This window comes from Embiotoca jacksoni, unplaced genomic scaffold (genome assembly GCF_022577435.1).
Source record: "Embiotoca jacksoni isolate LCO1_2020_lvr unplaced genomic scaffold, fEmbJac1.0.p SCAF_3, whole genome shotgun sequence".
NCBI lineage: Eukaryota > Metazoa > Chordata > Actinopteri > Embiotocidae > Embiotoca > Embiotoca jacksoni.
Genome location: NW_027185381.1, coordinates 10,958,164 through 10,984,301, shown reverse-complemented (window position 1 = coordinate 10,984,301; position 26,138 = coordinate 10,958,164). Strand labels below are relative to the sequence as shown.

Here is a 26,138-nt window from a genome sequence, read left to right as displayed (position 1 = left end):
CAGGATGTAAATAAGAGGGCTTGAGGAAGATCCTGGACTGTTTTATTGATGTAATACTCAATAAAAATAAAAAAAAATTAAATTACAGATAAATGAAGAGCTATAGTCGTCTCAATATCTGACATTATTATGGGTTCTCTGGGAAGAAAGAAAAACTCGAAATCTAACTACTCACAGGATACAGCCGGGAGCCTCTGTGATCAAGATAATAAATCCTGACAGCTGCTCAGACAGAAAAACCAGCAATGGTCAGAAAAAAGCTGCATGATGAAACTATGAACATATAAAAGATAACAGATGCCTTCTACATCTCTTATCTTTTAAGAACTGTCTGCCAGTGTGACAAGTATAAATATGAATGGCCTCTTTTTAAAATGATAACAGGTCTGTTATCATTTTAAAAAGAGGCCATTCATATTCATAAATATGAAATATTTGAGGTTGAAATATCGAGTGATGTAGTCATTGTTTATTTAATCTATTTTTGTGTTCAAAATTCATTCATTATTGTTTTATCAATCATCCGCTAAGTAGCCTGATCATCTATCCTGAGATCGATTGCTTTTGTCTTCGCCTGCAAACCAGGGGAATTCGCGGTGTTCCCGTCATTCCAGTAAATGCCTTCATTGGGGAAACATCACCACATCACTTGTGATTATTTCTCCCCGTTTTCAGGGGCGTAATACCAGCACTGAATGAAATAAAATAAATTCAATCATTTTTGTTTGGAAAGTTAGCAATTAAATCTTTATTAGGTCTGCAAAGACTTACGAAAAATAGGTTAATATAACAAAAAAGTCACTTTCTCATTCTTAAACCATACAAAACCATATTGCATCACACTTTAATACTGTTGATCACTTCAGCATCTCTTAACATTTATTTAATGTATTATGGCAGGAAAAATGTTATGGGCCGAGCATAATATTTAACCATCATCACTCAATGACTGGTAAACCACACAGTTGCTTTACTTCCCTCTGAATGTGGATGAATGCTCGTGGGTCTAAAATGCCATTTCTGGAGTTAATTCAAAACTTTGGCACAATAGCTATTCTGCCATCAGTAAAGCTTCAAGCAAATGTCCTTGCAGGTTTTCGTGCTTGTTGAGTATATTGCGATCCATTGGGGAGCAAACAGCGGTGCCGGAGAAGAGGACCGGGGAGTTTGACAAATTCGTGCACATGATGAGAAAAGCGAGCCACGGCAGTGGAGGAAAAGGGACGTGGCGTTTGTGCAGTTTCTTTTTATGGTACAACCATTTTGTAAGGGCTCCCAGGGACGTTATCGTCGCCCCATTTGACGATGACGGTGTAACTGCCCTTGTCCTTGACGGTGTAGGTGACATTATAGAGCTTGTTGCCCATGTGCTTGACGTACACCTCCTCGCAGGGAGCGTGAGGTCCATGCACGCCAACCATCAGCATGTTTGTTCCTGGAGGGAGTAGCAAGGGGTGGGGGGAGGAGGTTGGAGGGGGATTGAAGGGAGGGAGGGTTTAATGATTGTGGTGTACAAAACTTGTGGCTGTGCAAGCTACACTAAACAATTTATTTTGACATCAATTAACACTCGATTTTGCAGTTGGCCTCAAGCTCTACATCACCATCTTAGTGTCTTTTAGCAATTTGTGTTGGTTTTATAGCCCAACTTCAATGTTGCAGGCTGCAACTTTTGTTTACACCCAGTCATTAACCTTGTTTACAAGAGAACAGGCAGCTGTTTCCCAAAAAAATCTCCCTGTATGCAATCAACTTAGCAGTAAACATCACACTTTGCAACCAGCCAGTGAGCATAGAGAAGGTTCTATCAATTACCAGGGGTGGATGCAGTTTATAGGGTAATCCACTGCATCTAAGCAGCCAAAAACCATTCAGTCCTACTTTACTTGAACATATTTATCGACTATGTGTGTTTTATTAAAGTTTTACCGTATGAGTGTAAAATCTGTGTTTTATCTAAATCATCTCACCTGCTTTGCTGCAGTCAACAGTGAAATTGTTTTTCTGCCCGACCGATGCCTTGGACACCCCTGTTCCACGACAAACTACCTTGCTGGCATCAGATGTCAGTTTGGTTGAGGTGGTGGAGGAAGAGGAGGAGGAGCTGTAGGCACCACCCACTTTGGAGGTTTTGGTAACTGTTTCGACCAGGACAGAGGAGGTCTCATGGAGGCTGTGTCCTCCTGACAGCCTCGTGCCTGCAGGAGAGGGAGATAAAGACAAAAAAAAAGAAGGTTATTTTAAGTCATCACGGCTTAGTCCAGACATTACATAACACACTCAGTGTTGACAAACATATGAGGTGAGTAAAGATTCTGCTGCTCGTGGGGAGAGTTTCTCTACAGAAAAGACCAAGTGGACTATGGTCTGAGCTCAGATAGGCAAATATTTTATACCACTTTCAAATAAAGCGAACTTCTGGAATTCTTGGGATTGCAAGCTTGAGAGTATTTTCATGTCACATTATTAAAAAAAAAAAAAAAAAAAAAAAAAAAGGAATTTTTTTTTTTTTAATGTACCAAGTAGTGACAGGATTAAATAACTGCAGGCAGCTTTTATTGAAGATTTACCCTGAGCAGCACAAACATGGATGACATAACATTTTACCAACTTACACCCTTCTTTCAGAGGAACATTTGTTTCATAATCGAGACACTTGTCATCCACAGATCAGATGGGAGAAAGACTGTCAAACAGACCTGTGATTTTAGCTTTGAAAGGGCTGCCCACTATGTGCTGTTGCCCGCCGTATTTGATGGTGATGAGATAGTTGCCAGGTGCCATGGGTGTGTAGGTGATTTTGTAGCCTTCAAGACACTCGCAACAGTCCATCTTGACCTTGGATGGCCCATCGATGTTGACTGATAGAGTGCCAGGGCCCGCGTTACAGGTATTGACCACAAACTCTGAGTTTACACCTGGACGAACAAGGACAGAGCAGAAAGAGACACAGATGGTTACGGTACTGCTCACTGCCGCACATTATATTATAAAAAAATAGAAAGATATATAAAGATCATGCAAAGTTATCAGCAAATGTGGTGCATATGTTAAGTGTTGGTAGTGGGATGTACCTGTAGTTCCTCCCTGCAGTCCAAGGCCGTGTGCCGTCACCATGCCTGGGTCTCCAACCAGACCCGGATCTCCCACCCGCACATTGAAGGGGCTCCCAGGAATGTGGCATCCATTGAACTTGACATCTATGGCGTGAACTCCGTTCTCACGGGGAATGAAGCGGATTGCACTCTTGTCTGAAAACACAAGAGGAGATGATTTTGACTTGCTCGTAAACGATGCTCCAACTTTGTACCAGAGAGTGAGAGCGGTGCATACCTGTGTCGAGGTCAGAGACATAGCATTCCTCAGAAGAGCCAGAGGGGGTGTGGACTTTGGCGTCAACCACACCTCGCGCCCCGTTTCGCTGCACCATGAAAGATGCTTCTTGGTTTACCTTCAAGTCCTTCTCCTACAAAAGACAGGGAAAACCATGATCAAAATATGTGTGTGTGTGTGTGTGTGTGTGTGTGTGTGTGTGTGCGCGCCCACACCTTGAGGGACACAATGTGTGTGACTCATCCGGCCTGAGCGAGAATAGATAGAGCAGTTGTGTGTGAGAGGCAGAAAAGGTCAGAGTTGACAGCGAGGCGTTTAGTGTTTTTGCCCCAAAAGCGGACAAGAGGTCCAACCAGACAGAGATAGCGTGACATTTTAAACGTTGCTGCTGCTCTTCACCTGGCTTCCAGTGGGAGAAAAGCGCTCTGGAGTGGCATTTCAGTTAACAAAAAATATATTGTTTTTGCATTGTCGGCAGCTGTAATGCAGACTGTGAAAGCAAATAAAACATCTGTCAGTAATGAGACTAATATCTTGAGCTGTCACTGGTATCTTTATCCTCTTTTCTTTCTTCCTTCCTCTCATGCAGAAACACAATCACACAGACGAGCTGAATGCCTACATAGCACAGCTTGTGTTGCTCCACATTAGCAAGGGACAGTTAATCCAGCCCTTCATCACTGGCCAGCATCACAGTATTATAGTCGTGGATACTGCTCCAGCACTGGCATTCAATTACACGTCAAGGGCAAAGTGCTATTAGACAGAAATATCTACAGCCAATCATTAATTTTGTTAAATGCCATCTGTTATCCAACCTTGATATTTTGCGATTGCATATGTTTTTTGTCCTGATTGCTGCCGATATCGTACAAACAATCAACGTGTGTGTGTGTGTGTGTGTGTGCGTGCGTGCGTGCGTGTGTGTGTCTGTTAACCTGAAGGCTTGTGACAGTGAGCCTGCGGGCTTCGTCTGACAGTGTAGCAATCGGAACGATGAAGGGGCTGTCAGGGATGTGCTCATTGTTGAACTTGATTGACACCTCATAGTCACCTGGGGAAAGAGACAGGTTATTTACTTTAACCTTCAGATGAACTGCAGGGAGTCTAGAAGAATTACTGAAAAGCTGAGCAGTTCAGGGAGAAAAAACACTCAAATAAAACATGTAAACGAGGGTGTTTGTCATTGACAAAAGTTCTACCTGGTTCTTTCACGATGTAGGAGACGCCGCAAGAACCATCCTTCCTGTCTTCAAAGGAGATTTCAGCCTTGCTGGGGCCCTCTACAGCAATAGACAGGCCACCAGCACCTGCCTCTCTGGTCCAGATACTAAATTCAGCTTAAAGGTGGTAACAAAAAAAAAGTTAGATTAGAAGAAAGTTCATCTAAAATATCAACATTTAAAATCAGTTTCCAAAGAGTGAACTTACAAGGTGCCCCAGCAACGCCTCTCTCCACGCCAGGACCTCCTGCGCGGACCTTGTGTGCACCTCCCTCTCCCATGGGGCCCACAGTGAACTGGAAGGGGCTGCCAGGGACGTGCTGGCCTCTGTACTTGACGTTGACAGTGTGCGGTCCCATTTCCTGGGGGATGAAGCGCACACTGTAGGTGCTGCTCCCCCCATCCACAATGTCAGCATCCACTGTTTTCCCACTAGGGCTGGTCACCTGAGCTGTCATGGCCTGGGAGCCACTCTCAACTAATGAAGCAGAGCAAACCAGGCAGTTAGATACAGTAAAGATATATCAGATTGTATTGGTCAAAAATGCTACAACTTATATAATTGAGTAGACAGTTGAAACTAAAGTCTGCACGTTCTGGGTGCAGATCTGGACCCACCCTCAGGTCTGGCAGTGATGCCAGCGAAGCTGCTGAGGCTCTCTCTGCCCAGAAAGTCCCCGAACACATCTCTGAACGGGCTTCCTCCTCCTCCCATCTGGGTGCTCTCCTCCACTCGCACCTCCCTTTTGGTCTCTCCGCCGCGGATTTTGCTGATCTCTGTGCGCTCAGTGCGGGTGTAAGTGTGGCTGCTGCGGGTGAATGTCCTGGTTAGCCTTTCCTGAGCGGAAACCATCTGGAACCAGTTTCCTGTAGCAAAGATAAAGCGGTGAGAATACAAATGGAAGCATACGGCTGCTGTATTTATTTCAAGATGGTTGATGGCTGCCCTCTAACCACTTCTGACTGTCTTTTGTTCTCACCTGGGATTTTGAGGTTAAGACCACATGTGCTGCCCACTGAGGCAATAGAAGATGCCTGTCTCTTCCTCGTAATACTCTCCTTGATCCTTCCTTCTCCAGTCACCTTCACTGTGAAAGGACTTCCTGGAGGGAACACACACACACAGATTTAATTTATTTTCAGATATAACATTTTTGGCAATCTGGAAATTCTCCAAGTAAAAAATTCAAACCTGGGATGTGCTTTTCTGCAAACTTGATGTTAACAATGTAACTTCCAGGTTCTGTTGGGCAGTATGTCACCCTGCACGTCCCGTCCTCCACGTCTTCACAGTTGATATCCACTTTGCTTGGACCCTCAATCGACAATGCTAGACCTCCATAACCTAAGCAGAGAAAAAAATGATTGTTTATTTTTTCCATCTCTGCTTGCCATAAAGATGCTACATACCGTTCACAAAGATTACCTGCATTCCTGGTATCCACAAAGAATTCCGCCATTTCGAAAGTGTGTGCCTCCACCAGGCCCTTGCCGAAAGCCTTTACTCTGCTGGCCTCACCGATCTCTGACTGGCCGACCATGATTTTGAAAGGGCTGTTGGCCACGTGCACGCCATTCTTCCTCACACTCACTTCATGCTCACCAACCTCCTTAGGGGTGAAAGAGATGCCTGTGAACATAAAAAAATGAGGAAGGGAAAACAATGAAGACAAAGGAAAATGAAATGTAAGTGCATTAGATGAACCCAGCGTTGTCTTATCGATGTTCTACTCTTCTTGTTATTTTGTGTATATGCCAAGTGAGTATCTCACCGAGGTGTCTGTTGGGCAGTCTCTTCAGCAGGCAGGGCTCTTCATTGCCCGATGGAGCTCTGATACTGGCAGCCAGAGAGCTCAGATCAGTCTCTGCAATCTTCAGGGACACATCGGCCGCTGTGCCGACATTCAGCTGGGACGTCCTGGTGATGGAGTCATCCCCTGACATAATAAAGGTTGTTTAGATGTTTGTCAACTCATAAAAGCAGATTTATAGTGTAAATATGTAAAATTAAAGTATTAAAAAGTCTGTCTACGAGATACACAATATATTTCCTCACCAGTGATCTTAGCAGTGAAGGGGCTGCCAGAAATGTGCTTGTTGTCAAACTTGACAATGATGTTGTAGTCTCCAGGAGCTGTGGGCAGGTAAGACACGGCGCAGGTGCCGTCTTTGTTGTCCTTACAGGTGATCTCGGCCTTCGAGGGACCCTCCACTGCTAGTGACAGACCACCTGAGGGGGACAAAAAAAAAATGCCCAAATTCATTCCTTTTTAGCTGTCTGGTGTTGACAACAGTTTTGAAATCCAAAACCTCACTGGAAATAAAAGTTATTTTACCTTCTCCTGCATTTTTGGTGACCACCGTGAAAGTGGCAGCCTTGTTGACCATGCCGTAACTCAGACCTGGACCATAAGCAGTCACCACTCCACTGTTCACAGCATCCACGTAGAACTGCAGAGGGCTTCCTATAGCGCGCGTAATCAAACAGTAATACGACTCAGAGTATAGTTTTGTTACAGTAGCAGACATGTACTGTATTTTGACAATAAAAACAAGAACAAAAGAACCTCCTCCCATCTGAACACGGTGTGTTGCTGACCTGGAATGTGGTTTCCATCATACTTGATGTCCATCTCGTGCAGGCCTCTCTCTGTGGGCTGGTACTTGATTGTGATGGTTCCATCTTTATTGTCAGTGATGTGTGGGCGGGCAGTCTTACCAGAAGGCATCCGCACCTCACCTGAAGTGGTCAAATGGTTAAATGTCAGCGACCTAAAAACAAGATATATTGTATGTGTGTGTATATGTGTGCAGGATTTTGATTCTGCAGGAGTGTTCGTCACACCTGTGATTTCTCCTTGCTGTGGTGTGAAGGGGACGAGGAAGTTAACAGGACGGAAGAGCGGATCCACAGTATTGCGGGGAGCGACTGGCTCATTAGTGGCCTGTCAATACAGGAAGAGGAGAAATTATCGGTTTCATACAACAGCAGCAGAGTACAGCGAGCACACAGCTGTAGCAGCTATTAATACGCCTTTACTCACCATCACGTGGAAGGGGCTCTTAGGGATGTTCTGTCCCCCAAAGCGGATGGTAATTACATATTTCCCAGGTTCAGGGGCTGTGTAGTAAATGTCAAAGGTCCCATCGTGATTCTCCACCACATCCATGTCCAGTTCCATCCCCTGTGGGGTCAGCACCTTACAGGTCACCTTGCCTTTCCCAGCAGCTTTGGCATCCACTGTGATAACTGTATCCTCAGAGGTTTGCAGCTTCTGAAGACTTGCTGTTAAGGACAGAAAGAAAAGAGAGACAGAGGGTAAAAAGTGCTGCATAAAAACACGGACTACTGTAAGATCTGGCAATGTAGCACAGACATAATTAAAAAAAACTGGTAACTCACACATGCCATGTCCTCCAATTGAAACTGCAAATTAAAAGAGCATGATAGTGAATATTACATCAGAAATTACAACAATCAGAGATAATATAATATTCATCAGACCCATTATGGATTCACGGGAGTATTCTTACCTGTGAGGAGACACTTGCTGGCATCTCCTGTAGGCAGAGACTGGATGCGGTAAGGGGAATAAGGAATCTCATCTCCTCCATATTTAATGGTGATAGTGTAGGGGCCTGTAGAGTCAGGTACATAGGACACCGTGTAGGTGCCATCCCTGTTGTCCTGGATGGTTGCATTCTTTGGCTTGCCCTCTGGGTCCTGTGAATGGACAAGTTATTTTAGATAGTGGCTTATGGCTCAGAAATTACCGTGTAAATGGTAGTGGAACCCACCAGAATCTGCACAGTGAGCAGTCCCTCTCCAGCATCGCGAGCATCAATGGTGAACTCAACAGGCACGCTGGCAGACACACCTTTGGTGTCTAGACCAGGGCCACTAGCGCGAACCTTGCTGGCATCGTGCCCAGGCTGAGACATTACCTTGAATGGGCTGTTGGAGAAAGAGAGAAGTGTAATTAAAAAACTCAGTCTGACAAAAGACAGAGAAAGGAGCAGGAAATGTGCGGAACTACATTCTTTCTTAAATCCAGCCAGACAGAGGAGAGTTTTAATTAAGACATATCTGAACATACTGCCTGGCTCTAAATGTACCTGTGTGGAACTTCCTGATCTGCATATTTGACTGTTACAGTGTAAGGACCATCCTGAGCTGGGGTGTAGTGAACTGTATGGGTGCCATCTCCATTGTTCTTCACGCCAACAGGTTCCACGGTACCTGGAAATAATGACATACAACATACTTACTGCTTACTGTCAGTCAGTGTGTGCAGGGTTTATTGGCTTTCATATTCATACATTGTCTCCTCACCTGTTGGGCCATAAAGTTTGACATCCAGTGGGGCCTGTCCAGCCTTGGTAGAGTCTACTGTGAAAGTCTGAGGGACATGTGCTCTCACTCCTTTGCCCAGACCTGGACCTGAGCACTTCACCTTGCTGGGGTCCACAGGGTCCTTCACAGGCACGCGGAACGGACTGCCAGGGATCGGGTGACCTCCGTAGTTAATGTTTACATCGTAGTCTCCAGGAGTGAAGGGGACATATTCCACACTGCAGCTGCCATCTTTATTGTCCTTGCAAGATATTTTGGCCTCTGAAGCTCCCTCAATGGTCAGACCCAGGCCCCCTGTACCAGCACCCCTGAGAGAGAAGCCAAAATTTTAATCATCTAACTCAGAGATTCCATGCTGTCCTCTCTCTCTTCCCTTGTTTCCTCAACACAGTCCTATCCACTTCAGGCAAAAATGCCAACAAAGAAAAACATTTTGGAGAATATGCAAAATTTTTACAAAAGTCTCCTTTATATATGTTTCGGTAGTACCTTGTCTCCACAGTGAAACAGTTGGGTTTGTTGCTTATTCCTCCCTCCAGGCCTGGTCCATAGGCACGGACCCGGGTTGGATCACATCCCTCCACCACACACACTCTGAAGGGGCTTTTCGGTACAGCCGCATCATCGTAGAGCACTTCAATCAGATGCATTCCTGTATACAAACAAATACATCAGCTGAACGTCTGATATCGTACCTCTTTGTCTGTGTGCTCTCAAAGCAAGCAAATATTTTCTGTTATTGCCTCTTGCCTTTAATTATGGGCCAGACAAATTCCCTTTTAGGGAGATAAACATCTGTTTATTTAGAAAAGACACTATCTAGAGGGCAGACGCTCTGGTGAACGTACAAGGCATTACATCTGTTCCCTATTCATTATTCTGTTACAACATTTTTCTGACAGAGCCCTCTCTGTAGGCCTATATGCCAGATTCCCAGTCACACTGCTCTGATATTAGAGCATGTCTGGTGGTGGGGAAGTGCTCTGTGATCTATTTGCTTTGTGTTATAGGTCTCTATTAATATCCCCTGTCATTCCCCTACTGTATAGCTGTGTGCAGGCAGCCTTCAGCACACATACCTGCCTGGTTAAGAGCTTCTGTTCCAGAGCACACTATTTATAAAACAGAGCCTGTCTGCATCTCTGCTCTCTGCCCCTCACATCATTGCTCCACTGCATCATTCTGTATTAATACCCCTATCTCACTCGCTCTCCCTTTTCCCACTCTCCTGCTTTATTCCCAAATGGCGCCCAACACAAGCACCTGTTAGTGATTTTTTTTTTTTTTGTCTGTCTGTATTCACTCTTTCAGACACCCTGTCTATGTAAAACTCTCTCCTTATCTGCATCAGCTGAGGTTTGTAAATGTTACAGTTCCGCATTGTTGTTCAACATTGATATCTTAACTGCATGAATTTACGCTATTGAATCATTTTTCAGTGCTCCTACCATCTTCGAATGCTGTGTACTCCACTCTGTAGGTGCCGTCTCCTTTGTCAGTAATGTAGGTGTCTGTATTGGTGCCAGAAGGGTTGATGATGTGAACCTTCACATGACTTCCTCCAACCTTGTTGAGGGCTCGGGCATCAATGATGAAATGGGTCGTGACTTCTCTGAGGACCCCTACAAACAAAAGCCCTTCAGGTGATTTGTTGCCAAAGACTTGACATCAAACAGACTCCGTCCCGACACTGAAACTTCTTTTCTGTAACTGATTTATGAGCTGTTCATGAAGTGCTTAGATTAAAACATACAACAGTGGTAATTACCATTTAAATATTTCCAACAATTAATAACATTATTTTTTACAGCGACTTCAAATCCTCACATCTGAGAGCTCACAAGCATTATCAGCTCAATAATTCACACTTTATTCATATTAAAAACCTAATATAAAGTGTGTATTCATTTTGATCTGAGGTGTTTGTGCCTGCTGTTACCTCGGGGCTCCACTCCAGGTCCATAGACATGCACCCCGCTGGTGTCCACCGAGGGCTCGACCTGCAGGACCTTTGGGAACTGGGGAATCATGTGGCCACCGTACTTGATCGTGATGGTGTGCGTGCCATGGAAGGGCGGGATGTAAGTGACAGAAAAGGTTCCCTCTGCACTTTTCTGGATATGCACTTCAGCCTTAACTCCAGTGTCTGACACAATCTCAATGGTGAGCTCGGCGTCGCCTGCTCTGGTGCAGTCCACAGTGAAGGTTGCTGGTTCTCCTGCCTTAGCCCTCTCCAGACCTGGCCCGCTGGCCGTCACCTTGCTGGGGTCTAGGGCCGGGCGAACTGGAGCTTTGAAAGGAGAGCCGGGGATGTGCTGCTCTGCAAACAGGATGTTGATGGCGTACTCTCCAGGCTCGGTGGGCAGGTAGGACACTGAGCATGTGCCATCACCATTGTCTTGGCACTCCATTTTTGCCTCGCAGGGACCCTCGACTGTCAGGCCAAGCCCTCCTGCACCAGCTCCCTTTGTGTCAATAGTGAATGGAGCTGGTTTACCCACAATGCCTCCCTTCAAGCCTGGGCCAAAGGCTCGCACCTGTGATGTGATATGGTATTAAAAATTTTTATTCAGAAACATAGAAAATGTTTTTCCTGAGCTCCAAGTATGGACAAAGTGCAGACCTCCATGCAGTTTGCATGAACTTTTACCTTTGAAGGATCAGCAGGCATCACTGCTTCAACCCCAAAGGGGCTTCCCATCACAGGGTTCCCATCATAGCTGACTTCAACCTTGTACTGCCCCTCCTCTGGGGGAATATACTTCACACTATGAGTGCCTTTGGCTTTGTCTGATTCCAGCTTGCATGGGATCGGTCGGCCAGATGGGGAGGTCATCTTCACACCTACATTGCCCTGCCCACCAGCACCCTTTGTGTCGACTGTGAACTCCTGATCCTTTCCAACCTCCACTTCTGCAAGAGAGATTCAAAGGAAATACTTGACCACTGCAGTTAACTATTCACATAGTGTGTACGCAGGAGAACAGATGTTTGTGACTTACTGGTGTCTAATCCCTCCACTTTAACCTTCCCAATATCCATGGCTGGTGCCACTGTGATGTGAAAGGGGCTCTTAGGAACAGGATCTCCTCCATGAGTCACAGAAATTGCCATGTTGCCCTGAAAAAAAAATATATTTATTGATGTGGTGAGTTTTCATGAATAATTCCGTTCTAATGTTCCTGGTCTTCAAACAGAGGCCGACTTTACCTGTTGAAGAGCCGTGTACTTGACAGTGTAGGAGTAATCGTGGTTATCGATGATTTCAAAGTCACGAACCGCCTCTCCTGGGCCCGATGCTGCAAAATGCACCTCAGGCTTGGCCTTGCCAGCACCTTTTGTGTAGATGGTGAAGTGGGTTGGAGTGCCCACCTCCACACCTGAAACACACGTGTATTTTGTCAGTGTTAGTCAAATCATCAAATCATTTCTATGACATTAAGCATTAGAGTGGGATCTTGCTACAAATGTAAATGTGAATGTAAACATTTGTGTGTTGGTGATTTTACCAATTATGGCATTTAAATGTCAAAGAGTCTCACCTGTCTTATTGAGTCCTGGACCCTCTGCTCTCACCTTGCCAGCATCATGGGAAGGGTCCACTTTGACTTTGAATGGACTGACTGCAATTTCCTGAGAAAGCCAATTCACAAGTAGTCAAAACAAAACACAAAAACAATCTGTCATTTCACAAGTGATGTAACGCAACCCAACTTCCATTGCAACCTGTATTCTTACCTGGTCAGCAAACAGCACCATAATGGTATATCGGCCCGCGCCGGGGGGAGTGTACTTGACAGTGAAGGTGTCATTGTCATTCTTGATGATGTCAAAGTCAATGTCAGCCTCGGCAGGGCCAACCACCCCTGGGGCACACTTGATTCCAATGCTGATGTCCCCTAATGATGCATGACAATGAGTACAGTTCACAAAGGTTACTCAAAAGTAGACAATCTGAATAAATTGAAATAGCTCTCAGCTTTTACTTAAGTACAATTATACGTGTTGAATAACTTGACCTCACACTGCAAGTCAGCTTCACTGATTTACCTATTCTGTTCGTTCTGTGCTTCATGTGTTTTAAAATTCACATGATGTAGCACCAACTTCATTTGAAGTCAACTAAACTCAGGAGTGTTTTTGTAACCACCCACATCATCTCTGCGTGCACACTAACCTTGACCGGCCTCACTGCAGTCCACAGTGAAGTATGTTGGCTCGTTAGCCTTGAGCCCCGTCTTCTCCACTCCAGGCCCATAGACCTTGACTCTGTCTGGATGAGAACCCTCTCCGACCAGCACCTAATGAATTCACAGTGTACTTGAAGCAGAGGCAGTTGGTTGAAGTACTGCTGCTCCAGTCCTCTTACTTTGTCCACATTTGGTGAAGTATCATTATATAAAATGTTAACTTCGGAATAGCTGTGTGTGCGTGTGTGCGTGTGTGTGTGTGTGTGTGTGTGTGTGTGTGTGTGTGTGTGTGTGTGTGTGTGTGTGTGTGTGTGTGAGTGAGTGAGTGAGTGTGTGCGCGTCTCTTACCCTGAAGGGGCTGCTGGGCACATTGACCTCACCCCAGGTGATGATGATGGTGTGTTTAATGGGCTTGACAGGAGTGTATACACACAGAAATGTGCCGTCTCCCCTGTCAGTGATCTTGATGTTGATGGTGCAGCCTTCAGCGTCCTGAGTGGACACAAAGTCCTGTCAGTTCTGGTCTGTACAGCCACATGCAATATAATGATGCGTTCTTATGAATAAAAAAATGAAGGGTCCACAAACTCCATACCTGTGCGTAGATCTTGAGGTGACCCTTCCCAGCCATGCGGGCATCAATGGTGAATTCAGTTGGTTTGTTCACGATGATACCTGTTGGCTTCAGGCCGGGACCGAAGGCTTTGACCTGCAAACGTTTTATTTTGAATATTGTTAAAACAGAGAACAATTGTAACCTACTTTAAATTTGTATTTATGGTTTGTAATTCATTGACTGGGAATTACCTTCTCAGGGAAAACATCATTGGCTGCGGGGAGAATGTGGGCCATGAAGGGACTGTCCTTGATGTCTTCATCATCACAGATGACATGGACAGCATAGTCACCGGGCTCAGTGGGCCAATAGCGTACGTCACAGGAGCCATCACCTTTGTCATCACACTCAATTTTAGCCTGTGATGGGCCTTCAATGGAGAAGCCTGAGCAAAGGGAGCATTCGCGTGTTTAGATTTCAAAAACGTGAAAAAATGTCACTTTTCTTTTGTTAGAATTTGTATCACTTTTCTCACCCAAAGTTCCAACTTCAGTGCCGATGGCCTCCACCACAAAGTCAGCAGATTTTCCCACCATGCCAGTCTTGAGACCGGGACCCCAGGCCCTCACCTTCTGAAAACCTGCCTCCTCACCCACCTCCACCTCAAAGGGGCTGCAGCACAAAACGATGCAGAGTAATACACAATATTACCGAGTGTGAATATGATTGTGAATTGTTAATGAACAGCTAAAAGCAGCAATAGGACCCTACCTGCGTGGGATGGGCTGGCCTCCCCAGGTGATGCTGACAGTGTATTTACCAGGCTTAAGGGGGTAATATTCACACTCATGCACACCATTTCCTGCATCTCGCACTTTCACTTGCTCCTCTGCTCCAGCTGAGGATGAATAATACTGTCAATATGGATTCTTATCAACTCAGACATAGTTTATGAATTCTGTTGAATTATTTATTGTATGCATATGTGAGTGCAACCTGCAGACCAACAAAGCCAAACAAAGGAAATCATTTCAACACTGTACGAGTAGGAGTGAGGACTGATTCAGGTGAGAGAGCTGTCTGACTCACTTGGTCCTGTGACTGAGACGTTCAGAGCACCGCTGCCAGCTCCCTTGGTGAAAACTTTGAAGTCTGCTAACTCCTTTACTCTCACGCCTTTAGGCTGAAGCCCTCTGCCAGTGGCTCTGCAAGCATTTGGGTTCATGGCTGAAAGGAATAACAACAAGTGTGAAAGAGAATAATATTGAGTGAAGCAAAAAGCTGAGAGTGGCCAGCAGTTGACAATGTTAGTGGCAAATTGCAATGCAAGTTGGATTCCTTAAAGGTAGACGAGCAGAACCTGTAAATGAGAATAATGCTTTTTGCTGAATATATCATACAAAGTAGATCATGCTGAATAAGATATTGATCCATTAGAGTGCATCACAGGAGCATCTGACAACATTTCAGTCTCTCCGAAATGTTGAGGGCAGGCTTCAAACTCAATGCGAGCTGATGCAAATTTGGACATGATAAAAACAAACATGTCAACAGCACAAGCAAAGATATTTAACAGAGGAAAACAAAGTGATGCAAGAACAGACCGAAATACAAACTGGGACAATCTGTAAACTATTTGTATAACGCTGCAACTCGTCTCTCACTGAACATAACTAAATCATCAAGCCGCAGGACGCAAGAAGATGCAGCAGGCGACCAAGCATGGCATCGAGCCACGGCACCCTAATCTCAGAGAAAGCACAGACGGGCATCTGCAGGGCCCTTGCATTGGGGCGATCTGGCTGAGCAATGGGCACAAACTCCTCCTATCAGACAATACTAACTTGGACGGCCAGGCTTTGGGGGAGGGGCCCCCTTTCCCCCCTTCTCTCCAAGAGGGGTGCGTACTGACTGAGGAGCTATCTGCAGTGGAGCTCCTGTGGGAGGAGCAACGGTTGGAGCTAGAAATGACAGATAGGAAGGGTTACGGTCTGTACAGGGTGGCTGTTCCCAGGGAAAACAAAGTTGACTGTAGATTGTGATGGATAGATCACCCTGACACTAACAAGCACGCTAAGAAATCAGATTGGTCTGACAGTAATTTACAACACAGACAGATGGCTCACCCTCTGCGATGTTGACAGTGAAAGGGCTCTTGGGGATCTCTTGGCCTGCAAACAGTACGTGAATGGTGTGAGGCCCCTCCAGCATGGGACGATAGGTACAACGGAAGACGCTGTCGCCCTTGTTCTCCAGGATGAGCTCCACTGTGTCCTTTTTTCCTTGAGGGTCAACGATGAACACACTGACGTCGCCATTACCAGCACCTGAGTGTGCCAGAAAAGTCATTGGTTACCAGAGGATGATGTTGATGCCGTAACTTAGTGATTCTTTTGACTTGGCATGGTTTAAGATGCCGCAAAGCTTTCATTAGATCAACTTTTTGTTGGCTGCATGTTGGTAAAGAGGCTCGTGTTTTTTCGTGCTTACCAGCTGTGTAGATATCAAAGTAGGTGGGTTTGTTGGCAATGTTGCCTGTCGGTTCCAGACCTGGTCCCCGGGCTTGAACTTTGCTCGGGTCACCCATAACCTTCGCCACATTCACTGTGTACGGGCTCTTGTCAATGTCCTGACCTGCGAACAACACTTTCACCTAATGTTGAAGAAAAGAGAAAAACAAATTAAAATACAGTGTTTTGGCCGTGGTGTGGTGAGCAGTGTATCTACTTAAAGTATACAGCAAATATTGGCAGTTTGAGCTTACCTTGTGGACGCCCTCAACCCTAGGAAGATAGGTGACAGTGTAGGTTCTGTTTTTGTCGTTGTTGGGTTTAACTTTAGCCTGGAGGAGAGGAGGTCAAAGTAAGAGAGTGTTTAATAAAACATAAAAGGCTATACTTTGAGACTTACTGTAGCCGGATTATGTGAGTTAGCTAGCAGGATGTATGACAACATCCATTGACTATCATGTATGACTTGCCTCCTCTTTGTGTCCCTCAGGGTCCTCCACATAGACCAGGACCTCACCACTGCCAGCTTCCAGAGTCTCCACAGTGAACACGGCTGGTTGCAGCACCTTGTTACCATGAGGCTCAATGCCTGTGATGTAGATATAGAGGCGGTGGTTTACTCAGAAAGGTTTGGGATAAAACAATATTCTTAGAAATAGGCAACAACTAGACAAGCCTAGAGTACTATTATCCACGGTATTAACAGGGTTGAGTTTACATGCAAATGTAAGGAATGGATGTGCAGTGACAGTACAGGAAAAAAAAACGCAGGTAGAATATTGATTTCTTCTAGAAAGGTTTGGGGCAAAGCAACACTCACAGAGAAAGGCAACAATGTGATACATCAACAATAAAGTATTAAAAGGTTTCCCTGCAGGAGGATGCTTGTACTGTTCCTAAAACATCTATGATGCACTAGTGCCTAACATCGCTGCTTTTATATTCAGGACTGAGAAGGTGAAAGAAATCCATTATTCATTTCATCATGTTTGTTTGAACTGTTGTGAGCAGTGCAGGCATTCATGTTGGGCAACCCACCTGGCCCATAGGCTTTGGCCTTGTCTGGAAAAAGCTGTTTGGGGCGAAGATCAGCCCCAGGCTTCAGTTTTGCCTTGGGGAACTGAGACAGGTAGGTCATCACTGAGTGCTCATCCACATCTGGGTCCACAATTTCCTCAGGGGCAATCACCTACAGAACAGAAGGCCAAGCAGCATTACAGGGGTTAATCGCACACACTTACTGGGCTTTTCTGTGCGAAAAAAGATAAGTAGTCATTGGTGGATAATCAAAATAAATGGTAAAGTTCAGCTTTTACGCAACAAACAACGACAACCACGACCATGAAAAACAAACACTGTAGCTTAATTGATGCTTAAAGCAACACCAATACAGTATAATGGGATTGAACAGGAATTAAACTTGGTTATTCCTTCCACCTCTGATTCCTCTCAACTCAAGAACTTGTTTGCCTGTCAATCACACAGTGGCACAAAGCCATGCTCCACACTGGTTATATTTAACCTCAGGACAGAGGGGTTAAGGATTGTTGTCCTAAATAAGCCAGCCAGGGGGGATTTATCCTGAGCCAGACCTCTCCCACATCTCCTTAACAACACCACACTGGAATCCAGCTCCCCAGTCCTGCAGAGCCATGACATACACCCCCCGGCTATCTCACCAATGCTAAGCCTCATGGAGAATAGCTCACCCTGTGTCTTAGACAAACAAGAAAACAACCTGCATGGTGAAATATCGCACTCTCATTGTGTTCACATTGTTATTCTGATGAGCGCAGGCATATTTACACCTCTGTTTCAGCGGCTGGCTCGGAAGGTGTTAAGAAATGTCACACCTCCAAAAATTCCCAAATTCTACCAAATAAAAATCCTTCACACTCACATACTTCGAGCTAAAATAAAGTAAGTGAAAGTATTAGAAAGTGAGCTGGGTAATAAATATTTCATGGCGCCCTCCAGCATGATCTCCCTGGAAAAACACTGGGCTCCATATCATACATAGCACTGCTTTTTCAGCTCAGCGTTGCCTCACAGGTGTGTGTGCTGAGCTGAGGTGGGTTTGCATTTACAGACTTGCTTTAAAGTCCATGGAGTTGATTTGTGCTTACTGAATGTCCATCCTATCAGTGCAACGAAGTTGCCAATCAGAAAACTAAGGACAGTCTGCTTTTTTTTTCTTGTTGCATTCTCTTATGAGATCAGCTCCACCCAGGTGAACCCCATCAAACTAAAAAGCACTCTGCAACTAAAGTCTATCATCCATCTTACCTGAGGCACACCCAACCAGTCGTCAGCTTGTTGCATGGCTTCTCTGGCATTCTGCACGGGCTTGTTTGGGTCCCACTCGGCCCAATCAGGACACAAACCTAAAAGAATGCAAAAAGGCAATTAGACAGTTCTGTGCGGACCAATGCAGGCAGTGTCGAGCTGCAGGGGCTATAATAAGACCACTTGGGCTGTCAGTACTATCTTTCCAACACCTCCAACTACAACATTGCATGACCTTACCCACACTGCCGTGCGCCTGTGGGCTCAGTATCCGTAACAATGAACGTCTCTCTCAACTGTTCAAAAGAAACAGCTTCGACAGTCGCCATGACACTCTCAGTGTGGCTGAGACTAGCCTGCTCTGTGCTGCTAATACCTAAATTGGATTAGTGTTGGCAATGGAGTGGCCATTCACTCATATGGCCCATGCAGGCACGCCACAGAATACTATTATCCAATTAATATAGACACAGGATCACTGTATTAACAGCGCTGAGTTTACATGCCAGGAAGGACTGTGCAGTAACAGCACAGAATAAAGTTTTGTACAGCTGTCATTTGGGAGGCACCGGGGAGGGCCTGTTACTAGGGGGGCTTTTTAAAGTGATGTGAGCTCTGGGGTAAAACCACTGTCATGTAATTCAACATCACCGCAACACCAAAGGAGACAGATTACAGTTGCACAAGAAAATATCCTGACAGAAACTGCAGCTATCTGCTTGTCAAATTGGTTTCCTGCTGGTCTGACTGGTGGACCTGCTTGTGCATTTGTATCTGAATTAAAAGCAGAGCCTTTGTATTTCTGTGTCAGAACAGGGTTAGTTTCATCAGTTACCCTGCTGTTCAGCATTAGCTGATAAAACAACAGAACCTTGTATGGTCAGTGTTGCAGCACAGTGTTTGAAAGATGCGTCTCCTCAGATCAATGGCTCATGTAAACACAGTTAAACATGGTGTCCCACACTCCTAATTCTACTGCTCCACCTTTCACTCTGTGAGACACAGTTAGGAAGAGGACTCTAATGTACAGCGCTGGAACCACAAGCCTAAACTCTGATTGTGGCCTCGTGGTCGTTGAATCTGTGGCTTAGGCACCTCCTGGTGACAGATTACTCTGCATTTTGATGCAGGGCCAAGCATCCCCCCCTGACAGAGGAGGAGGAATGGTGCCCAAATTTGGGGTTGTTGTGTAGCAGCAAGGCTATAAACACTAAAGCTAGGCTTGGGCCTCAGGGCCTGAAACAGTGAGTGAAAGCTTCAGTCATTGTGGGACAGCTGGCAGGGGCGTCCTCTGGCCATCAGCAAGCCATCCACAACCTACTGACACTACCTGCTCTCCAGAGACAGATTACACCGGCTGACATCTGAATCTGGATCTGGTTGTGTGCGCGTGTAGGTGCTCAAGAAAGTGTGAGAGATGTAAAGCTCTCATTTCTAGACGAGGAGCAAAGGAGACAAATTCTCCCTGAGAAAGTGATACCGTTTCAAACACTCTGACACATGCCTGACCCCAACTTCCATAGCAACCGAGGAAAACCGCCATATACAACAGGCCTATCAACAGGCTCATGCCACGACGATCTTCTTACCAGGGGCACAGTTGTCCACCAGAGCTCCCAGGGCTTTGCCATCCCGCCAGTCACGGTTGAAGTTGTGGATGGGCAGCTGGGGCACCTTGTTCTGTATCCAGCCCAACAAGCGTTGTTTGGGGGTCAGCTTTTTCGTCTCCTCATCATCCTCGTCATCCCACATGGGCATGGAGATGGAGTAGTGGAGGATGAGAGTCCAGATAAGACCCAGGATCAGCTTTAGATTGCCATCCACAATGGCTTTGCTATCTGTAGTCAGATAAAAGAGACAACATGGTTTATGGGGATTTCAAACTTACAAAAATTCACATGATGCAACACGTCCTACAGTATTTCTTTGTGTATCAGTTAACTGTATTCATCATCTGTATTGTCATGGTTAACTGTTTATGGGCCATTCTGATAAGATTTGTGCAGCCCACTGTTAGACTGGATTTATTTCTGTATATTGTTGTCACTGATAACTAAGACGACATAAGTTAGTGTATCAAACTAATATTCTTTGCCTTCTGCAGAGTTGACCAGCCTCTTCTGGGTAGAAATATAAACAATACTGATTGACTGCTGAGGAGACAAGAATCTAATGCTCCTCACTGCTTCCCATGAGTGCTTCTCTTTCAGGCAGCTGTCTGGCTGAGGACCCCTGACGATCTGTCATCCAGTCACAATGGTACTCTGAAGACAGTGACAGCTGAGGATATGTGGAAATGGATCCCTCTCTGCGTAAATACCACTTGGATTTCAATTACATCCTAAACTTGTAGCGGCAGAGTGCGATAAATCAAATAGGTGGAGATTAGACTCACTGACAGTGAGCGTGCAGCTCATTTCCTGAAGTTCTCAGAGGAAAAGTTTGCCAAATAAGCCATTTAAAATCCACTTTAATTTAGAAATTCGGCCATTTAAGCCAAATAACCTCTGAGGAGTGGTAGATGGCAATGTCTCATTGACTAATCTCATGTGATACACTGCAGTTAATTCAGTAAGACCTTAATAGCGGAGGGCCTTTGATGCCAGTTGTTTATCACAAGCCCGTTTTATTATGGCTGTTTAACTTTTCATAGATCAGTGCACCCTATCAGAAGGTAATGTTTGATGTGTCAGCGTTTAACTGGCAGAGGCAGGTGGCACAAAGTGGCACAGTGTGGTTCTGATCCCGCTGTGTCTGGCTTTAAGGGCAACTGTGTGGTCAAAGACAGGTCCATCAAATGGTATCTAGTTACACACATGTGCAGCTAAGCCCATGGTGATTATTTTAATGTCTCTGGGACACTGTAATGAGGCTGAGACATAATCTTAAGAGGGCTGCATTGACCCACTAGAGCTGCATGCAAGTGAGAGAGTGTCAGGAAGTAAAACGCCAGAAGTTTTATAATCACGCCCCGTTTCTTTCAAAGCCATCTGATCTAGTGTGTGTCTGTACAGCTGCGACAACTACGGCAGACAAAAACCCAAATATTAAATCCTCGACACGTTACCCAGGACGGACCCTCAATAGACTTTGAGGACTGTGACCTATGCCCTCCTGTGATCACCAGGACCCCTGACATTTGAGATTGCCATTGAGAGCTTCCCCCGCTGTTATCACACATTTAAAAAAAGCACCCTCGTTGCTGGTCCACGAGGACACACTGTGGCCTTCACAGTCCAACGACCAAAGCCTCAGCCATTGCAGGAATTTCACTCAAGTGTGTGGCAGGGTCATTAGACACCAAAACTACTCTGTCAAAGTTTAATAACTTTTGTCCTGTATGATTTGTGGGGTTGCCTACAAAAGGCCCTCTTCATCTTACGATATCTCTATTCTTCATGTGAGGCCACTAGTTTCTCCTGAGTGTTTTTAAGAAGTGGCATGCTGTTCACTGTGGTGGAGCAAAGTCCTGCTATTGTGACCCTGTGGATGTGACAAAAATTCCACAAATCCATAACAATTCACTGTAACTTCAGCTATCTGTCCCACAGTCTGATCCCCAAATCCCACCGGAGTTAATCCCCCCTCACAGGAACTGCTGATGGCTCTGGACAGCAATTGGCTGTCAGCGAAGAGACCCACTGAGTCGTTCTGACCCCGACCTGACAAAGGGAAGTGTGTGTGTTTGTGTATTTACACGTGTGACTGCTGTCCACATGTATGAATTGTCACTCTCATTAGCACAGTCCTCGTGAATTTCCAGCCCATAGTTTACCGCATTGCTGCAGCGGGAGTAAGCAAAAGCAATACTGTGGAGAAAATAGGTCTTGGCCCTGACACAAGTAAATGACCTCAGTGGCACCTCTGCAGCAACTTTCCATTAAGCTATTGACCCCAACTCAAAACAGCTTTCCAGAGGCCTGTGAAAGCCATGCGTCACTGCTTGCTGACACCTGGGTTGATAAAATACCAAAAGAGCAGCTACACAATGTGTTTGCGAAGATATGACAATCTAGCAGTGCTTTAAGTGGGCAGGTACTCACCAGAACAAAGTCATTGTACTTTTTTTGTACAATGACTTTTTCTTGTGCACCAGCACTTCTGACAAGCTGCCAGTATTCTCTTCTGCTCTCTCCATATCAAGTTGTCTGGGTGATTCATAACAGCTTTAAATAAACTGCATTACCCAGGGGGCACTGCGTGACGCTCAGCTGTTCCCGTTCTTGCCTTCCTGCTTTTCTCTGTGGCTAAGTCTAAAAGTAATATTGCAATAATGTTGGTCTGGCTCCAAAAGGACAGAAAGAGAACAGAGTCAGACGATGACACAGCAGAGCTTTGAAAGTCAAATACTACCCAACCTGTGCTAACGGCAGGCCGCTAGCAGAACAGAGCCTGTTGATGTAGCATTAGTATTATGAAAAACCCCTGTGGCTACAATTCGGTTTAACCCCAGAGGACACTGTGAGTATGTGAATATCTTATTTATTATGAAGTACAGGTCTGTTTACAAGTAATTTATTTTTATTTTGGTTCTTCTGCGCTATACTCCATGAAAAAAAATGGCCTAAGTCTCTATGCTACAATTTCCTGTATCTGTTTCAAATTAAAAGACCTCCCTTCAAATTAAAAGACCTTTTCCATTTTAGAGGGTTCACCCAAATATCAGGTTTTGACCTAGTCTTCTTACTGTAATATTTATATTAATCTTATGATGATTAAAATGTCCCCTTTGATTAAATTGTATTGTGTACATCAGCAACATCTATTGGTATCTTTAATCCATGGAAATTGAGAATATGATAGTGAATGAATAAGGGGAATAGGACTACAGCCACTTATTTTTCACTTCAACCCCTGCAGTCTAACAAATATGCTATGGTATCAAATGTTTTTGTAGTCATGAATCAACTTTTAAATATCAAAGCACTGCATTTTATGAGGGGCACACATTGACAGCTTTCATAGATTTGTCATTGACATTCCTTGTCCCTATGTAGACTAATAATAGCCTGGTAACTTTTCCAAACGAAGTTCACATTAAATAAGCCATTAAAGCCCAACTTACCTATTGAGACCAGTTTGATATGTTCTCGCTCCAGGAACTCTAGAGCCACAGAAACATTTTCCAGTTTCATCTGACGGAAGTTGGGCCTGGTGTGGTGCTTTCTGTACATTTTCTTCTGGCTCAAAACTTCCAAGAGTGAAATGAGCTTCAGCCCATCACTAAAATCCTTCTGCAGATCGGTGATGGTCTTGTTGACGCACTTGAGGTGCTCGTTGGACCACCTGGTGAAGGTGTTCTGCTGGATCTTCTTCCATGGCGCATCCTCGGCCAGGTCCTTCTCCGTGGCAGGCATCTCTTCGTCTTCCTCTTCCCCGAAGTCAGTGGCCTGGTAGTACTGTGGAGGCAGCTGGTCGTCGCCGTAGTTATTGCTCATCATGATGGTTTTTTCCGTGTCCACTTTTATACCTCGGTGACACTTGAGTGTTGAACTGTGCGCTCGGCGGCGCAGAAAACTTTAGCAGGTCGATGGCAAAGCGCGCTCGCGGAGAAAAGTTCAAACTTGGATGAGTTCAAAAAGCAGCCTAGAGATTTTTCGGACGTACTTGCGAAGAAACCACTTGTGTCAGGGCAGTGATGGATTAAATTATCCGATCTACAATGTGCAAGGCAGCTGGTCGTCCGCTTTTTTTTAATTGGCACCCTCCTGACAAGCCGGTCCTTTCTAATATGGCCCCGAGAAGAATGTAGAAATGTGGAGCTTCGTGGCAGGTGAGCTGGAGCAGCAGTGTTCAAGGCGACTCTGAGCGTTTTAATTTGAATGAGAAGTGAGGAAAGAGATGGTTTATAAAGGACCCCCAGGCCACGTCACTCAGTGTCTGCGATCATAGTCTATTTGCTCATCCACACGGATAACGGGAGCCGGGGTCGGCTTACGGTGAGGACGGGGCAGTGATTGGTCGGACCCCGGGCAGCGCAACAGTTGTGGCATGCTCCTTATTTTTAGGCGCTCCTATTTAGGCGGCGGGGGGTTGGGACTTACCGATTGTTGTGAATGTGTGTCAGGGGTCCAAGCAGCTGAATAACAGAACTAAGAAAAGACAGTGAAATGTGTGGTGAGTCCCACCGTTTCAATAAGCTGTCATCTTACAGGCTATAGCCTACTTGTGAAAATAAAGGATTTTATAGGTCAAAATAAAACCTCATTATGGCCTTAGAAAGACACTATAAAGGATGAGGTCACCGTGGTAAAGATGAAGCCACTTCATGGCGTGTGTTTGACAGTTATGTGCCACCACAGAGTGAAATACATTTCTATGTAGATAAGCAAAGCTTAGTATAAGCTTAAGGAGGGCTATGAGATGATGTGTTGTATTAAGAAAACCACTCTATTTGGATTTTGATATACAATAAATCACATTTCTGCACCATCAAGCATAACCAAAGTAAAATATGCTCATTGTGTCACCTACAAGAACTCAGTTTCCCTTTCTGCAAAAAAAAAAAAATCAAATTTCAAAGACCAGCGCACACATTTAAAATGGCCTGTCTTTAAAATGTCTTTCAAAGCTTCATAGTAAATGTGTGTCATCTTCAACTCTGATCAGTGACAAAACAATTTATTGCTGATGAGGCTGTGTAATACACCAGGACAGAATATAGGTTCATAGAAAAGTGGATGTGAAAATGAGTCATTTAGAATAAACACTGTGTTCCCTGCAGGTTCAAGGATTTGCATGGTTTTGTGACTCAGCACTTAGTGACATGAGTGACATCAGAAGCCAACAGCAGCCTTGATCAAATCGTGGGAGGTCAAAATAACTGTGACACATGCATAAGGCATTCTCAGGATATCCGGTGTGGACACAGCAGGGGTCCCTAAATTGACCTCCCACTATGTAATAATATACCTGAAAGATGTTTTGTGTTTTTTTTTAGATTGTAACCTCAGTTACACAATAATGTTTTGTGTTGAAAATTAGGAGATTCATTTATTGTAAAACAATAAAGTAAGATTTGACTCAGGGAAAACCAAACAAGTTTTTAGTTTTTACACAGTGGTTTTAAATATGTTGATATTATTTGTCTTATTTCTGTTTCTGACTCACGCAATTGACAGAAAGCATTCATGTGAGCAACCAAAAAAAAAATATCACAGCTGGATCTGTTGACCTGGACTGTGTTGAGTTGACATTATATCTCCAGAGATTCCCCATGGCTGTTCTCACAGTCAGCTTCCCACCTTTTTTTTTTTTTTTTTAATTAGTTTTTTTCCCTGTTCGTCTGTCAGTTGAATATATTAAATATTTAAGAAAGGATTTGGGGGGAATTGGCTGGACAGATAGGCCCGAGGCCAAAGGGTAGTTGATTAAATTTGTGTGGTGATCTGGATCTGACATTTCGACCGTTAAGACACTTTTTTTATTTCCTCAGCCATAACTCTGAGAGTTAGACATGACCCAAGTCAGAATCTGAAGGGATTATTTGCAGACTTGGGAAACTCATTTAATGTAAACCTAAATTGACACTGTGACTTGTTGGTCACAGAACTGCATATCAGGCTACTTTTAGATGATTAGCAGCATTTAAACATTAAACCTTGAGTCGTGGTAATGTCTGGAGGCTTCATCAACAACGTTGACACACCAGTTCTTGCCATCTGTACAGAAGCCGCATCTGTGAGC

At 44.8% G+C, this 26,138-nt stretch overlaps 1 protein-coding gene across 2 annotated transcripts; it reads right to left on the bottom strand.

Moving 5' to 3' along the window:
* Positions 1-718: 718 nt before the first annotated feature.
* LOC138206049 (filamin-C-like) lies at positions 719-24,283 on the bottom strand. Of its 2 annotated transcripts, XM_069162503.1 has the most exons (47): positions 23,518-24,283; positions 20,042-20,290; positions 18,453-18,550; positions 17,205-17,355; positions 16,637-16,755; positions 16,421-16,498; positions 16,147-16,309; positions 15,783-15,983; positions 15,501-15,617; positions 14,746-14,883; positions 14,428-14,554; positions 14,192-14,328; positions 13,908-14,101; positions 13,696-13,809; positions 13,449-13,592; positions 13,088-13,211; positions 12,649-12,809; positions 12,453-12,543; positions 12,121-12,290; positions 11,913-12,030; positions 11,561-11,823; positions 10,850-11,447; positions 10,359-10,532; positions 9,400-9,562; positions 8,890-9,218; positions 8,673-8,796; positions 8,355-8,511; positions 8,091-8,280; positions 7,960-7,983; positions 7,601-7,842; positions 7,402-7,501; positions 7,156-7,296; positions 6,893-7,021; positions 6,613-6,786; positions 6,329-6,493; positions 5,983-6,186; positions 5,749-5,901; positions 5,537-5,659; positions 5,175-5,423; positions 4,765-5,034; positions 4,536-4,673; positions 4,272-4,387; positions 3,334-3,466; positions 3,075-3,251; positions 2,700-2,918; positions 1,971-2,198; positions 719-1,435 (listed from the first exon to the last, which is right to left on the bottom strand). In XM_069162503.1, the coding sequence occupies exons 1-47, from the start codon at positions 23,891-23,893 to the stop codon at positions 1,248-1,250; spliced, it is 8,241 nt and encodes a 2,746-aa protein (XP_069018604.1). In that variant the 5' UTR covers positions 23,894-24,283; the 3' UTR covers positions 719-1,247. The 2 variants fall into 2 exon arrangements, with proteins under 2 accessions (XP_069018604.1, XP_069018605.1); XM_069162504.1 differs by lacking the exon at positions 15,501-15,617.
* Between the last annotated feature and the right edge of the window lie 1,855 nt (positions 24,284-26,138).

Excerpts from the sequence above, each read along its gene's own strand:
- LOC138206049 (XM_069162503.1), bottom strand. The coding sequence starts at position 23,893 with ATGATGAGCAATAACTACGGCGACGACCAGCTGCCTCCACAGTACTAC. Across the intron at positions 16,756-17,204 it reads GGCCAAAGCCTATGGGCCAG|GCATTGAGCCTCATGGTAAC; the intron begins GTGGGTTGCCCA and ends TCTACATCACAG. Across the intron at positions 7,984-8,090 it reads CAGCAAGTGTCTCCTCACAG|TTTCAATTGGAGGACATGGC; the intron begins GTAAGAATACTC and ends TTTAATTTGCAG.